We start from the raw sequence: 16,988 nt of genomic DNA on the forward strand, positions 1-16,988 counted from the left end.
AAAGCTTCAGTTGATACTTTTACTTCATGAAAAGTATTTCTAAACCACAGTATCTATACTTCTACTTGAGTAATAAATGGTAATACTTTTGACACCTCTGTATTTAGGTCTACAACAGGCTGTCATGAAAAGACCAAACTTATTGAAGATTTCCGTAAAGTAACAATGTATGAATATACATCATATATATCAAATACACATCATAAATAAGTGTGTATCTTTTTATAAATGAGGTTAGCTTGTCTAATGTAGCATGTTGGGGAGAATCATAGTATCATATCTATATTTCTGATAAAATTTTAGGTATGATACCATGTATAACTCTCCTACTTATTGCTCATTTCATGGGGGGGGGGGATTGCTGGGATGTGCCGCGCGGGAGAGTCTGCCCACATTTTTTTTAGGCCGAGATGAACTTATAGTTTTTGATTTAAAAAATTTTTTTTCCAATTTGTAATGCCCATTGTACATGCCTATTCTTTAACTCAAAATCGCCATCTCGATCTTCAAATTGACCGTATGGTATATGCATTACATTACACAACATCCTGTCCAGATAAAACCTAGTTAGTACACACAACAGTTGAAAGGGAAGTGATGAGTGATGTTGAATGTTGCCTGCTTAATATGCAAGACCTCCTGCTACCATGATAACATCAGAAGAAAGCTTCAGAGAATTATATGCCAGAACTTTTTTCTGGTTTGCACTTCATTGTAAAGGATTAGAGTATTCAAAGACATGAATAGCAAAAATGCAGAAATCTAATACTGTAGAGCTCGTTTATATTAAAAGGTGCATTGATTTTTTGAAATCATCAAATGTGAATTGATTAAAAACAAGTCTCTTGTACCATATTAATCATTTTCACCTGGTAGTCCACCAAGAAGGGGAATTTATTTCCAAATACATTGCAACATTTTGCTGATAAAATTAATGGTTTTGGGGTAAAAAAAAAAAAGCCAAAAATCATTAGCCCCTGGGCCCCGCCCCCTTGGGCTATGGGCCCCGCCCCCTTGGGCTATGGGCCCCGCCCCCCTGGGCCATGGGCCCCGCCCTGGTTTTTTCAGACTTTTTAAATATTTTTCATTCTCATCCCTGGGGGTTGTATAATAAAACAAATACTTTACGATTTATTTGGTGTATACTGATGAAGTAACTTTTATTTTATTTTTGGCCAAGAGAAGGGTGGCAGGCCAGAATTATAACATGGTGGTGCGCCACTTTAAAAGCGCCCGTGGAGAACACTGCTATCTAAGAAAGTAGTTTTGTCCATGTTTCACCAATTTGTTGAATGTTAACTTCAGTATGCCAAGGCTAGATCTCTGGGATTTTTATAACTGAAATACATTGAGCTAGCAAAAGTCTTGGGAGAAATAACAGATGCACAGAACTTTCACACTAAGCTGATATAAAATGTTCTCCACACACACAGGAACACTTTTTGTTGGCATCTAGTCTTCCCATTTAACTCCAGCTTGCTATTTTTCTTATCTTTCTGGATTTGCCAGAAAATTAAACCAGGCTTATCTCCATGTCTGTTATTGCATCCAAAAGCACAAGAAGTCTCTGGCATTGTTCTTTTAGATGTAACTTCGACAAGTTCATCTGTAGATGTTTACTGAATTGGGCTTGCAGTCACTTGCAATGCCGACTCATGCCGGTCATTGTCAAACACAAAGCTTGTGTGGCAAAATAACTGTGGATTTACATGGTTATGAGTGTGTAATAAGCATAGTTAACTAAAATGTACATCATATAGCCATGGCTAGCTTAATTCAAGTATCTCCTATGAGTGCAGTCCTCTTTTAATACAAATTTTTAACTTTAAAATTCCCAGAATTCCCACCACCAGCATGGTGGTTGTCAGATTTCAATTCATTTCTCATGAGCACTCACAAGGCACTCCAAACCAACAGGGGGGGACCACGCACAAGATGGTGGTGGAACCCAAACCCTCAGCCAGTGTTTTAGAGGGACCATATTCACCTGTGCACCCACTGGGAAAGCATGGTAGGAAATGTTTGGACAAAGCCCAGTTAGCCTTTCACCTGCTCCTGGAAATACGGAATGACCACAACTCCAGATCAACCTCAAAATGCAACTGGTAGGAAAAAAAAAAACTTAAAATGTGGAAGATGCGATGAGGTCATGCTTCATCATGACTGTTTGTTAATTATTAAGTAAATACGGTTTAAATTGGATAATTTTGGTTATGCTAATTTAAACTTATTGTTGAAAATGTATCTGAATTGTTGAAAATTTATCTGAATTTAATAGTAGTATGATACTTTAAGTTTGTCTATTGTTACTTTAACCATTAACTGACTTGAGGCCCTAATTTGAATGACTGTTTGTTTGAGGGAAAATGTTTATTTTATTCATTTTGAGACAAATGCTGGCTTTTTTTTTACCTTGAAGGTTATCAACCTATTCAATACTATCCAATTTCATCATTTGATTATGTCCACTGAAACCAAAACCCTCTTCAAGCAAATAAAAATCAAGGAATAAGAAGAATTGAGTTGTCCATTGCATCCTTCAATGGTTGATCAGGCAGTTTTCAAGTTTGGGCAGAGTTGTGGTCACAAAAAGCACAGAACTTGACCGTTGATAACCAGCGTGGCAATGATGACTAGGATCAAAGGCCTGAAGACAAGCTGTCGATGCGAAGGAAGAATTGACTGGAAACTCTTCACCATGGTGAAGGAAACTCTTGGGAAAACAGTCAAGCAACTGAAGCAAGAGAGGACCGTAGCTAAAACTCCCTTCACCAAGCAAACGAACTACCTGAGCAGAGCTGCAAATGGCATGATAAAGCATGAGCTACAAGAGAAGTTCAGCAAGCTCAGTTCCCTGGCAAGGCATGTCAGCAATGCAAATGAGGAATACAGGGCTGGCCTACTGGCAGACGATGAAGCTGGAACTGGTGAGGGTGAAGAAGTCAACCTTGGCAAGCACCAGCAGGATGAGCTTGAAAAGACAATGGAAGAGTGTGACACGAAACTGGATGAAGTCTGGAAAGCAGTCCAATCCAACCTCTGGCAAAGGTACGGTGAAAAGGAGGCAATATCTGCAATCCAAGAAGCAGGGATAGCCTGTGAAAGAGCTCATGCAAGCCCCATCACTGCTATCAGTACTGCAGCTGGAAGGAGTGAGAAAACTTGTCCATGATGCAATTGCAAGCCTGAAAGACTGGGAAAGATGGATCCCACCTGATCAGACAGTACACTTGGAGGGCAGAGTAAAGGACCTGAGAGCAGTTGGTAACAACCTCGAAGCCAGAAGGGCAGAATTCCTCACCGCACAAAGAATCACAGAGGAGGAAAGAAGAGAGAGCCTCAACTTATGGCAGTTCCACAACCAGTGATGAGGATAAAGCCAATCAGCCTACCTAAATTCACTGGGTTCAAGAGGAATTTTCACAGATGGAGGAGAGACTGGGAAAGCCTGCAAAGGCAGGGAGAGCCGACTGGCTCAGTGGAGGTGAAGAAGTTCCAACTCCTTGATACTGTGGATGAGAAGATATGTAGAGACCTGCGCTTGTCAACATACAACAATGCTGAAGACATATTTAGAGTACTTCAAAACAGGTATGGAAACAAGCCAGCAATCGCCTTGGAAATAATTGAGGACCTGGAGAGGATGCCCCCTGTAAAGTCACACCAGCCAAGGAAGGTGATTGACCTAATTCAAGCTGTAGAAAAGGCCCTGAATGACCTCATCGAGCTTGAGAGCACTGGAGCCATCAAGAATCCCCTGGTGATCAGATCCAGAGAGAGCAAACTGCCAGACAATATAAAGAGGGACTGGTCAATCCAAGAAGGGGAGTCACACCAGACAACCACTTCGACAGCCTTCTCACATTCTTAAAGACTCAGGAGGACATTCTAGAGAAACTAGACCAACTGGGTGTAAGTGAAAGATCAGAAAAAAAGCTTACTCACCAGGAGAAGTATGCTTCCACAAAGTCCACAAAGAAAGGAGGATGTGTTTGTGAAGATGAAAGGCATCGTGAGATCATCTTTTGCAAGAGGTTCAAAGAACTAAAGCCTAGCGAGAAGCTAAATGCTGTTGAAAAGCTGGGAGCATGCAGAAGATGCCTCATATGTCAGGCAGAGGATGAGGAATGTATGGACACTTACCTGTGCAGAAACAGGGACTGCAAGAAAGGGAGCTCCTCAGACCACCATTTCTTTCTTTGCCTGAAAGGAGGATTCAAAGGGAAAGAATCTGAAAAAGTGGGAAAACCCAGCACCAGAAGGCAAGCACTCACAGAGGAACAAGAGAGATTAATATCTGGACTCACCCCAGACATGGCAGAAAAATTCAGGAGAGCTTTCACCAACATGGCTGCAAAATCACACTGCATTGAAAAGAACCTACCTGGAGTGATGGACTCAAATACATGTGACTTACCAGTTATTCTTATGCTTCTGGAAGTAACTGCCAATGCAGGACAGAAAATTGGAACTCTCATTGACTTGGCATCAGATACCAACTACATCACTCACAGAGCTGCCAGGAGACTGAAGCTACGGAGTGAAAAGGTCACGCTTGTTGTCCATGGAGTCGGAGGCATGGCCATGAAGGTAAAGACCAAAAGATACTTACTCAAGGTGAGAGTCAAGACACCTAGAGGCACGGAGCAAGCTCATGAGCTTATCTGCTATGGCTTGAATGAAATTGCAAAAGTGCAGAGAGTAATCAAACCACATCAGCTCAAGAAGTTCTTCCCCGACACCAACCTGGAAGACCTTCACAGACCAGAGTATGTTGAGCTTCTCATTAGCCACCTTGAAGGAAGACTCGCTCCACAAAGAGTAAAGGTAGTAGGAGACCTCGTCCTTTGGGACGGCCCTTTAGGAAAAACTGTTGGCGGAGCGCATCCAGACCTCTGTGAAGTAATGGACATGGCTCCGCACAATTCTGAGACTCGCTTTGCACGATCACTGAGATCCACAGCAGTGAAGTATCAAGAAATTGCTGAGATGCAAGAATTCAAAGCTGAAACCAAAGGCACAGTTGCTGGCAGAATGTTCTTAGACTGGTGGAAATGGGACAGCATTGGAGCAGCCTGCGAACCCATGTGTGGAGGATGCTGGTGCAGTAACTGTCAGCCAGGAGGCAAAGACATGACTCTGAGTGAGGAAAGAGAGCTGGAGATTATCAGGCAAGGCCTCACCTATGTGAAAGCGGATGCTCACAGTCAGAAGCCTCTCTGGGACACAAAATATCCCTGGGTTGAAGATCCAAGTTCCCTGCCCAACAACAGAAATGCAGTGGAGGCCACCTTTCTGAGGATAGAGAGACAGCTCAAGAAAGAACTAGAGTGGCGTGTGGCATACACAAGTCCATGAGATGGTGGAGAGGAAAGCAACAAAGAAACTCACTAAGGAGACCATCGCCAACTGGAAAGGCCCAGTATGGTACATCAGCCACTTGGTGGCACCAAACCCACACTCCATTACAACACCTGTGTGACTGGTATGGAAGAGCAGCCAGAAGTTTAAAGGGCGTAGCATGAATGACCTCCTTCTGAAAGGGCCTGATGTCCTCAATCCTATCCGAGCAGTGCTACTAAGGTTCAGAAGAGGAGTCCATGCTGCCCTAGGCGATATCAAGAAAATGTATAATTCTGTGTGGCTTGAAGACCTGGAGATGCACCTCCACAGATTTCTCTGGAGAGACAGTGAAGATGGAGAAATTGAGGAATATGCCATCACCAGAGTCAACATTGGCGATTGACCAGCAGGGTGTATCGCACAACTGGCCATGAAAGAGACAGCAAAACTGCCCATGTTCACTCACCTGGAGGAGGAACGTAGGATCCTTGAAGAGGATTCTTATGTAGATGACATCCTGACATCCCACAATGACCTGGAGGAGCTAGACAGAACCACCAAAATAGTTGAAGAAATCCTAAAGGCAGGTGGATTCTTCCTCAAGCCATGGGTCCGGTCAGGCCAAAGTGGGAGGCAGAAGGATGCAGCACAAGATCTTCAGATCAAGTCCTCATTCTTCCCAACCAAATAAGGAGACAACAAAGCCCTTGGAGTTGGCTACCTGGTCGACTCGGACAAACTGTACCTCATGACCTCCATCAACTTCTCAAAGAGAAAAAAGATGAGTTGGCCAAAATCTTCTTGGAGAAGAGGTGAGAAAAAGAACTCCAAACCCACTGACTAGGCGACAACTGCTTAGCCAAGTAGCTAGCTTGTATGACTCAATAGGTCTCGCAACACCTGCCAAACAAAAGGGAGCCATTCTAGTCAGAAAAGCTTTTCAAGAAGCTGGAGGCAAAACTCTGACATGAGACACATGGGACAAACCTCTGTCTGAAGGACTGAGAGAAGAAGCCATCCACCTGTTTGAGAAATATAAAAGGCTCAACCAAATAACCTTCCACAGAAGCTTCACACCAGTCAAAAGGATTGGAGGACCCTGGGGGATAACATTCTCTGATGGAAGTGACCAGAGCTATGGAGCTGTTGCATACTTCAGATGGAAGACCGAACGAGGGATCCTGGTCTGGCTGGTCGAGTCCAAAGCAAAGCTCACACCACTTGACCAAAAGGGAGAACCACTGAAGGCTGAGGTCTGTGGTGCTGTCTACGCTGCAAGACTCAGAAGATGCATTTGACTGAGCTTCTCAATGTAAGTTGAACGTTGGCTCCATCTGTTGGACAGTCAAACTGTGCTGGGAGCAATCCAAAGAGAGAGCTATGGGTTCCAGACCTTTTTTGCAAACAGAGTTGGAGAGATCCAAAAGACCACATCTATTGAAGACTGGAGATGGATTCCAGGTGAGCAAAACATTGCTGCCCTCATAAGAGGAGCAACCCCAGAAGACCTCAAAGAGGGCTCTGTGTGGCAAAATGGACCAGAGTTTCTGAAACGACCTGTGGAAGAATGGCCGACAAAGTCAGCCAAAGACATTGCTGCACAGGCCAAAGAAGGTATAAACAAGCTCCAAAGGAAATGTTTCACAGCAGCACTGACCCGAGCACCGGTGAAAATGTTTCCAACCTCTGCTCCAGCCAAGACTGACCAAAGCAAGGACTTGCAAAGCATCCCTAGTGGAGAAGAACTCCAAGTCTGGAGACTACCTGCTGGTTCTGCAGTGAGAAAAATCCTTGATATCAGCAGATTCAGTAATTTAACCAAGCTGACCAGAGTCATTGCCTGGGTGTGGAAAGCTGCCACAAAGTGGAGAAAAGTGCTGGCCAGAACCTCAACCACAAGTAAGCCAAAGGGGGAGAGAATTCCTTCAGCCCAAAAGATCAGGTCCAGAGCCAAAGAAGCTGCACTTACCATCAGGGAGTGTGAAGATGCGCTCAGGGACTTCTTCCTTGCGGCTCAGGAGGAGGTAACCTTTCCAGACACCACACTCAACAGACTTGCTGTGGTAAGGGATGAAAACACCGGACTTTTGCTCTGTGGAGGAAGGTTCCAAATCTTTAATGAAGAAAAAACTGCAGTACTGATCTTACCTTGCATATTGTGGATATCTACTCTTCTAGCTCAAGAAGCCCACAACACATCATGAAGAAATTGCAGGTACACTCCTCCGGATGAGAAGGAAAGCCTGGGTGGTAACAGGCTGGAGACTAGCTCAAAAAATTGTTGATAACTGTGTGACATGCAGAAAAGTGAAGGCCAGAAGATGCCAGCAGATCATGAGTGAACTTCCACCTGAAAGAATAACACCAGCCAATCCATTAGAGTACACAACAGTGGACTTATTTGGACCTTATGAAGTGAAGGATGAGGTGAGAAAGAAGGTGAAGCTCAAAGTATGGGGAATTGTCTTCTGCTGCATGGTATCCAGGGCTATGCACACAGACCTCGTCAGTGACCAGTCAGCTGAAGGCTTCGTTAGCCTACTAACGGTTCACAGCACTGAGAGGGTATCCACGGAAACTGTGGTTGGATCCTGGAAAGAACTTTGTTGGGGCCAGACCTGCCCTCAAAGAGCTCTACATGTTTCTGGACCAACTGGAAAAGTCAAAGCTTGAAAATGAAGCCTCCAAACACAGCACAGAATGGAGCTGGAAAATCCATCCAGCAGACTCGCCTCACAGGAATGGAGCCGCTGAAGCTGCTGTCCGCAGTGTGAAGCGGGCTTTGCACAATCTGGGAGGTAATGGAGTCTTCACATGGGGTGAGTTTCAAACCTTCCTTTATATGGCTTCCAACCTCGCCAATGAAAGACCTATTGATGCCAGGACTCAGAGCCGGGAGGACTGTGTAGAATACATCAGCCCAAATTCACTTCTGCTTGGAAGAACTGGACCCAGTGGTGATCCAGGGACATTTGACTTTGAAGGCTACTCTTACAAGAGATTAAGAGCAATCCAAACAGAAGTTGACCGGTTCTGGAGGAAATGGAGCCAGTTAGCAGGACCAAACCTGTTTATCAGGTCCAAGTGGCACACAGCACAAAGGAATGTGGCCGTTGGAGATGTCTTCTGCCTGGCTGACCAAAACACCCTGAGAGGTCTGTTCAGGCTTGCCAGAGTTGTTGATGTCAACACTGACAAGAAAGGAATTGTAAGGGATGTGCATGTTAGAACCTTCCCCAGTTACCCAGTCTCTACTGTGAAACTCACTCAAAAGGTGAAGACGCCGTCAACCAAAATACCTGCAACAGTTCTTCACAGGGATGTCACAGGGATGTCAGTTGTCCTGCTTCCAGTTGAAGAGCAGCAACAAGATTTGAAAATGGAACAAGTGAATCCAGTACATTATGTAACTGGTGTGATGACCTTGGGTTGAAGAACCAGGAGGTCAAGTGGGAGGTGTTGTCAGATTTCAATTCATTTCTCATGAGCACTCAAAGCACTCCAAACCAACAGGGGGGGACCATGCACAAGATAGTGGTGGAACCCAAACCCTCAGCAAGTGTTTTAGAGGGACCATATTCACCTGCGCACCTATTGGGAAAGCATGGTAGGAAATGTTTGGACAAAGCCCAGTTAGCCTTTCACCTGCTCCTGGAAATATGGAATGACCACAACTCCAGATCAACCTCAAAACGCAACTGGTAGGGGGGAAAAAAAAAAAAACTTAATGTGGAAGATGCGATGAGGTCATGCTTCATCATGACTGTTTGTTAATTATTAAGTAAATGCAGTTTAAATTGGATAATTTTGGTTATGCTAATTTAAACTTATTGTTGAAAATGTATCTGAATTGTTGAAAATTTATCTGAATTTAATAGTAGTATGATACTTTAAGTTTGTCTATTGTTACTTTAACCATTAACTGACTTGAGGCCCTAATTTGAATGACGTTTGTTTGTTTGTTTGTTTGTTTGCTTGAGGGAAAATGTTTATTTTATTCATTTTGAGACAAATGCTGGCTTTTTAAAAAAAAAAATTTATTATTACCTTGAAGGTTATCAACCTATTCAATACTATCCAATTTCATCATTTGATTATGTCCACTGAAACCAAAACCCTCTTCAAGCAAATAAAAATCAAGGAATAAGGAGAATTGAGTTGTCCATTGCATCCTTCAACGGTTGATCAGGCAGTTTTCAAGTTTGGGCAGAGTTGTAGTCACAAAAAGCACAGAACTTGACAGTGGTGTAGTGGTTAGCACGGTCACGTCACAGCAAGAAGGGTCTGGGTTCGAGCCCAGTGGCCGATGGGGGCCTTTCTGTGTGCAATTTGCATGTTCTCCCTGTGTCTGCATGGGTTTCCTTTGGGTGCTTCAGTTTCCCCCACAGTTCAAAGACATGCAGGTTAGGCTAATTGGTGGCTCTAAATTGACCATGGGTGTGAATGTGAGAGTAAATTGTTATTTTCTCTGTGTCAGCCCTGTCAAACCTGGTGACTTGTCCAGGGTTACCCCGCCTCTTGCCCATAGTCAGTTGGGATAGGCTCCAGCTTGCCTGCGACCCTGCACAGGATAAGCAGTTATGGATGGACATTTGTATTTGTATCCATTTCATAACTTTTTTTTTTTTAAATATACAAATGCGTTTAAGAAAATATAGTTTAGCTCTGTAAGAATGTTGTATAAATGTATAGCTGCAGCCTCATGGTATTCAACATTTGAGTGTGTAGATTTTATATTTGGAGGGCGGTGAGCTGATGATAGTTAATGCTTTGTGTAAAAATATTGTTTAAAAAAAGTGGCTTCTGCATTATCTAAATGTTAACATTTTTATTAATTTATTATTCAGTAAATGGACCAATCAGATGATCCTTGGCCAGTGATTCCTGGGTCCTTGGATGATCAGATCTACATCAATCCAAGATACTAAGTTTTGAAATTAATGAAATGCACAAGCTGCTGTTGTGTCATGTTGCCTAATGAAATTAAGACCCAATAGTTCTTTTTCTGTGTTGGACATTTTCCTTTATTACTGCTGAAATTCTATTCTATGAACTTTATATTCTGCAGGTTGATTTCTGTGAATCTGTGTGGGTTTTAGGCATGTTTATCACAATGTATGTAGCCAAGGACCGCACATAATGTATTATTACAATTGTTTACATATCTTTGTGTTAACCTTCCTGATACACAAATGAATGTGTCAAAATTAACACAACAAGCATTGTTCCACTGACATGTAAGAATTTAGCATAGATTCAGTTTAATACATTCCAAGAGTGTACCTGACCCTGGATCCAAAGAAATGTAGAGAATGTATCAATTCTTCTAGCCTATATTAATGATGTGAGAAATTGAATGGCCTATACCTTCAGCTCAACACTGATAAAATGGTATTTTAGAAATTGGCCCACAGCGAAATACATTTTGAAGCAGGCCTTGGAGTCATTGGCATTTAACGTAAGTGTCTAGGAACATAATGGTGTTCTTTGACTTCAGCTTAAATTTTGAACCTCCAGTTAATAAATTGGTACGTCAGGTTTTTAATCAGTTGAGAAATATTGCAAAGGTTAGTGTCTCCTTTGAAGACACAGAACAGATAATGCATACGTAGTACGCCCCTGATATGGGTAAAGTACTGAAGCACGACAGGTGGGAAATGTTCTCACACATTTTTACTACTGGTTTGCTTTTCAGCATCATTCACTTCATTTGATGCTCCCTCATGCATATGTACACACGTGTTCTGGTCGGGAGAGTTCTCCTCTTTGCTCTCTCCATTCTTTTCACTGCAACAAATGCACATTAATGGACAACAGGTGTATTGACTTTGCCACTCGCCTTGCTTGACCCCGCTGCCACATACCCCCACCCAGTGGACGCCCCGTCATACAGCTAGGCTTGACATTCTTATGCCTGCCATAAATTCTCCTAAGTTAAGTGCATGATGGTGTGGAGCTTTGCGTGCAGGTCAAGAACGTATTGAATTTTGTTTTTACTAGGTGAAGGTCCCTCCTCCCAATTTTCTCGCAGCATGTCCAAAATGCCACGCAGCTTACGCCCATATAATAATTCAAAAGGTGAAAATCCCATGGAGGCTTGCGGAACCTTTCGTACTGTGAATAACGGGCTCGAGCCATTTATCGCAATTACGTGCATCTTTACTTACTAATGCCGCTTTTCCACTACAAACGCGGCTGAGCCGTGCCGTGCCGAGTCGAGCTGAGTCGAGCTGAGCGGGGCTGTTGGAGTTGCATTTCGACTACAACCGCGCTGAACCGTGCTGGCTGGAAGTGGGTGGACACATTGAGTGGAGTTAGCGAAAGTGGGTGGACGTCACGTGATGTCGTTAAGCAGCGCAAACAGTGACATCAGTGACAGTGGCGGAACAAGTCAGAGCCGGGCCGGGGGCGGGGCAAATGACCGGGCCCTTTATTAAAGCTTATCATAACATCATTTTAGGCTACAAAATGTTCGCAACTGCGGTGTTTACCAATTTCAACACTACCGGGTGCAACTATGTTATTTAGTACATCAAGTCCTTCAAACGAACATGTAACTCAGAAACAAAAAACATTAGGATACTGTACATGGCTCATAATAAAACATCAATGGCCTATACTGCGCACATTATTTGAAGGGCATACGAATGAGCGCTCAGAGGTTGCAACGGTGACAGGAAGAGTCAGAAATAAAAGGAGGGCGGTGCAAACCTCACTGAATGCACTGTGTTTACCAATTTCAACACTACGGGGTGCAACTATGTTATTTTGTACATTAAGTCCTTCAAACGAACATGTAACTCAGAAACAAAAAAACATTAGGTGACATACTGTACATGGCTTATAATAAAACATCAATAGCCTACTGCGCGCATTATTTGAAGGGCATACGACGAGCCTTGCGCTCCGCGAACTCGTCCACGATGCTCTGTATGTCACTGATTCAGTGAGCTTTTAAGCGGTAGTCTCACGACCCGGATAGTAAACAATAAACATGGAGGACATGGAGTCGTTAGTGTTGCTGGTCTTGGTGCTGTGGCTTGTTGTCACCGACAACGCAGACAGATACTGGCAAGAGCGTATAGATGAGGCGAGGCGCATAAGGCTTCAGAAATTCTCGTAATTCGTAATTATTCTTCTTCCGGGTTTGCGGTGTTTACAGATCCCAGCGTGCTCGCGGGGCGTGTGTGGGCATGTGAGGACACTCCTCCTCACCAATCAGTGCACAGGGGAGTGTCTGCTCACGCCCCCAACCTCACTCGGCACGGCTTGGCTCGCTTCAGCCCCACTCCAAAACGGTGCGAGTTTTAGGGGCTAAGCAGGGCTGAAACGAGCTGAGTCGTGCTGGTTTTTGGTAGTCGAAACGCGAGCCGTGTCGGGCTGAAGTGAGCTGAAGTGAGCTGAAAAAGGGTAGTGGAAAAGGGCCATAATTTCCATATTAATTTTGAGTGTCTGATTGAATTGTTCCACTAAACCATCTGTTTATGGGTGATAGATGCTGGTGTGGATAGATTTAATTCCCATTAACCCATACAGTTCACGCAGTAAATGTAGCGGTTTGGTCAGTCATGATTTCTTTCGGAATCCTGACCAGGGAGATAACCTGGAAGAGCACCTCTGCAATACTGCGTGCTGAAATATTGCGGTGAGGCACCACTTCCGGATATCGCGTTGCATAGTTCACCAGAACTAAAAGCGATATCCTCGTGCTGACCGATCTAATGACCTGACGAGATCCATACCAATTCTCTCAAAAGGGGTCTTGATTAGAGCAAGAGGGTGCTTTTGGGGTGGCCGCGGGATTTACTAATTTGGCATTTGCGGCACGCCTCACACCACCGACAGGCATCCCCACGAATCCCTGGCCAATAGAACCGGGCCATTATTTGGGCTAGTGTTATCCTGCCAATGGCTGGACCCAACTAGTGTTGTCTGGCTTTTGGATTAAAGTGAGCTGCATGGAATGAGTTCCCTACAGCTTTTTGGGATTAACAACTGGGTTAACTATTTGCCGGTTTGAGTGTCTTGTCATTTGATACAGCCCATCCTTAATAATAGTAAAGTACGGGAAGGAGGGTGTCACATTTGGCTGGAGAGTTTGACCATCGATTACTCTTACTTGGCCAAACACATGATGCAGTCTTGAGATTGCTCTAACAGGAAATCCTCAAGAGAGGGAGGAGGGCCAAGCTGCTCCTCACTCCTCGTATTGCTCTGACACGGTGCTGACAGACTGCTCTGTGACAGCTTCCTCAGTCAATGCCACACCGGGATCTCCCTGTGACGTACTATCGCAGGACCCACCCCTTACATTTAGCCTTTGAGCCCTGGCCAATCAGTCCCCAAAATCAGCGGGTGGGTGAGATGAGGATTTATTCGATGCTTTTCTCCCTGAAATAGAATGTGGATGGACACCTAATAGGTAGCTGTGAACATCCCCGTGCGCACACAACCTTCACCACTTTGTGCGATCCCCAATGCCTTGCACCAGGCTTTGGTGGATTTGAGGTCTGATTTACAGCTAGCATCCACCAATGCACAATATGTATCCCCTTGAACACTTGCCAGTATACAATATGCTCCGGCCTGATTTGGGGGCAGTTTCTGCCATGTCGGGAGATCCGGACCACAGCTCCCACCTCCATCATGGAGCATTGACTGCGGGGAATCAGGATACAGGGGTGATAGCGTTCCGGCGCCGCGCCGGATTTCCAGCGTACCGCGGCGCTGGAAAAAAAAAATCTAGTTCGCCCGTTATCCTGTGTCATTCTGAGATGCGCAGATAGACAGTAAAGGGAACGAATTCCCTTTACTGTCTATCTGCGCATCTCAGAATGACACAGGATAATGGGCGAACTAGATTTTTTTTTTTTTTTCCGGCGCCGCGGTACACCAGAAATCTGGCGCGGCGCCGGAACGCTATCACCCCTGAGGATATCTTCCCAGCACCAGTATACCGGCCCAGACTTTCTCTCTGCGCCAGCATTATGGATGTCCCTCACTTCCATAAGGGGGGAGATGGGAAGCACTGGAAGCACTGATATTCCGGGGAGTGGCCAACACACTTCAGGATGGCTAGCTTCAGGTCTGCATATACGAGCCAGCTGTTGGCAGGGAGCTGCTGTGTGTCGAGCTGTGCCTCGCCAGTCAGTAGTGGTAGTAGGCGTGCTGCTTGACCGGCCATCCCCACGCTTTGGCTGCTTGCTCAAAGAACGAAATGAAGACTTCTGGATCATTGTGCAGCTCCATCTTTTGTGAGGGTCACGTGCGGAGGGTCTGCTGCAGTGGTGGTTGAGGAACCCACCAATCCAAGCAGGTGCCAGAACGCCTGGTGATCTTCCTGCTGGGCCAGCATCAAGGCTTAGAAGCATTGTTCTTGCTACTTTCGGAGGGCAATAAGCGCTTGGTGCTGGTTCTGCTGGGTGGTAGTGAGGGCATGGATGAGGTCCTTGAATGAGGAGGACTCCATGTGGTGGTTCCCTTCGGTACTCCCGGGTTTCGGCACCACTGTCGTATGCCCCTGATGTGGGTGGAGTACTGAAGCACAACAGGTGGGAAATTGCTCGCTCGCACTTTAAACTACTGATTTTTGCTTTTCAGTGTCATTCACTTCATTCACTGCTCTCTCATGCTCACGCACGTGTGTATGCATGTTCTGGTTGGGAGTTCTCTCCTCTTCGCTCTCTCCCTCCTTCTCTATCCTCCAGTCATTGCAACAAACGCACACAACATTTAATGGACAACAGGTGTACTGACTTGACTTTTTTTTTTTACCACTCACCTTCCCTTACCCCGCCCTCCATTCACAAACTGATGCTTGATCACGCCCCCGCTGCCACAACATGCTTTTTATTTCATCTAGCCTAGACTATTGTAATGCTTGCTACACTGACCAGCTCTTCCATTGATAATCTTCAGTTAGTACAGAATGCTGCAGCCTGATTACTTACAATATTGAGTTCACGTGCATACAGTGGTATACAAAAGTTTGGGCACCCCGGTCAAAATTACTGTTACTGTGAACAGTTAAGCAAGTTGAAGATGAAATGATCTCCAAAAGGCATAAAGTTAAAGATGACTCATTCCCTTTTTATATTTTAAGCAAAAACAATTTATTTTCCTCTCTTACATTTTTAAATGACAAAAAAGGAAAAGGGCCTGAAGCAAAAGTTTGGGCACCCTGCATGGTTAGTATAGTAGCAGCAATTGAATTTTTTCCGTTCCAACCGCACGCCATGCGACTGCCGTGCAGTTCCCAGCTGAACGCCAGGGGGCTGCCATGAATGGCTCAGACCCCTCTTCCTCCCCTATTTTAATTCTAAACACGCCCATTCATTCGATTCCACGGTGTCGCCATTAGATGGCGCTTCTCTCATAAAAAAAAAATCTTGAAATGTTGTGTGAAGCTTGTTGTCCTGCACTTCCCGATTTCAATGAGAAAGTACAGGTAGCTGTAGAATAGATACATAAATGTGAGGTAAATTTTACCCAATTTAAGTATTTCATAGCGCTTTATTTGTTATTTTATACTCAATATATGGAATTAAATCTACCCCAAACAAGTCAATGCAAATTGTTACCTCAGATTTATTGGGTAAATTCTATACGGTAGGTTACTTTTTCAGTGCAGGAGCAGACGAAACTGTGGGTCTTGGTAGTCTGGTGGTTACTGCACATGTCCTGTACCGGTAACTCCTGAAATATGGTTCGATTCTTGCCTTGGGTTTACTCGCTCAAAAATAAATATTTAAAAAAAAATGACTCTTGCAATGAAGCACTGTGCACTTTTTAGTGTTACATGTAGGTCCTTGTATCATCCGATCATTCAAGTATTCCATTCAATCTGGAAAAAAAACCCTCAATGTTTCGTTTTTCTGTATGACCAAAAAATGAGGGATTGGTGTTTTTCCTTTTTCCAACTCAAAACAGAACAAATAATAAACAGGGAAACCAAAACGAAATAACTCTAATTTACGATTATTGATTTTCTCTATTCCCCACGCTACATTAGCCTTCCCATGATCCTCAGCGACAGTCCATCATCTGTGTCTATGAAACAGAAAAATTGCATGTGCATGTATATATCAAGTAATTTATTCATACATCCTATTCATTTAATATATTAAGCTGTTAATGTTAAGCTGATGATCTCTTAATTATTATTATCTCGATATAATAGTAATCTGTACTCGAGTTGAGGGGGGATGCCATCCCCCCCGGAATAAAAAATGGTCAAAATCATCTCCCTTCCCTTGAGCAATTTTATCAATAAATGTGGACATTACTTCTATTTAACATTGGAATTAGAAATGCCATTCCACGTAGCTTTGCTGAAACTGAGCATACAGTAAGCTACCGCGAGAGAGGGCATGCGCAAGCGAAGCGTTTGAGGAGGTGACATTCAGTTGGAGTTCCGTTATTTTTTTTTATTATGCGTCAGTGACAGCAGCGGATTGCAGCATCATGGCCAAGCGGAGTGGACAGCAAGACCTAAGCAAGTTCGGATTTAAGATCGCAAGAAAAAAACATTTCAGGAGGTAAGTCAAGAGTTACGAATATCAGTCACACTTTCTGTGAGCCCACTATCATGCTGTAAAGTTACCGATATGGAGCCTAATTTGTGGGCAGCGGATAACAACACAGCT

The 16,988-nt window shown here is 44.1% G+C and overlaps 2 protein-coding genes across 2 annotated transcripts in view; both read left to right on the forward strand.

Annotated features, from left to right (window-relative positions):
- LOC132872218 (aldehyde dehydrogenase, mitochondrial-like) overlaps positions 1 to 16,988 on the forward strand; it is a 96,927-nt gene that overhangs the window by 50,245 nt on the left and 29,694 nt on the right. The gene's annotated exons all lie outside the window — the stretch shown is intronic.
- On the forward strand, positions 353 to 10,172 carry LOC132872219 (uncharacterized). The gene is made up of 2 exons (XM_060906872.1): positions 353 to 2,105; positions 2,420 to 10,172. Exon 2 carries the CDS (start codon positions 4,132 to 4,134, stop codon positions 5,356 to 5,358), a length of 1,227 nt encoding a protein of 408 aa, XP_060762855.1. The 5' UTR covers positions 353 to 2,105; positions 2,420 to 4,131; the 3' UTR covers positions 5,359 to 10,172.

Source organism: Neoarius graeffei, chromosome 24 (assembly GCF_027579695.1).
Source record: "Neoarius graeffei isolate fNeoGra1 chromosome 24, fNeoGra1.pri, whole genome shotgun sequence".
Lineage (NCBI taxonomy): Eukaryota > Metazoa > Chordata > Actinopteri > Siluriformes > Ariidae > Neoarius > Neoarius graeffei.

What these genes read in the sequence shown, in the direction of transcription:
- LOC132872219 (XM_060906872.1), top strand. Translation starts at nt 4,132, where the DNA reads ATGGACACTTACCTGTGCAGAAACAGGGACTGCAAGAAAGGGAGCTCC.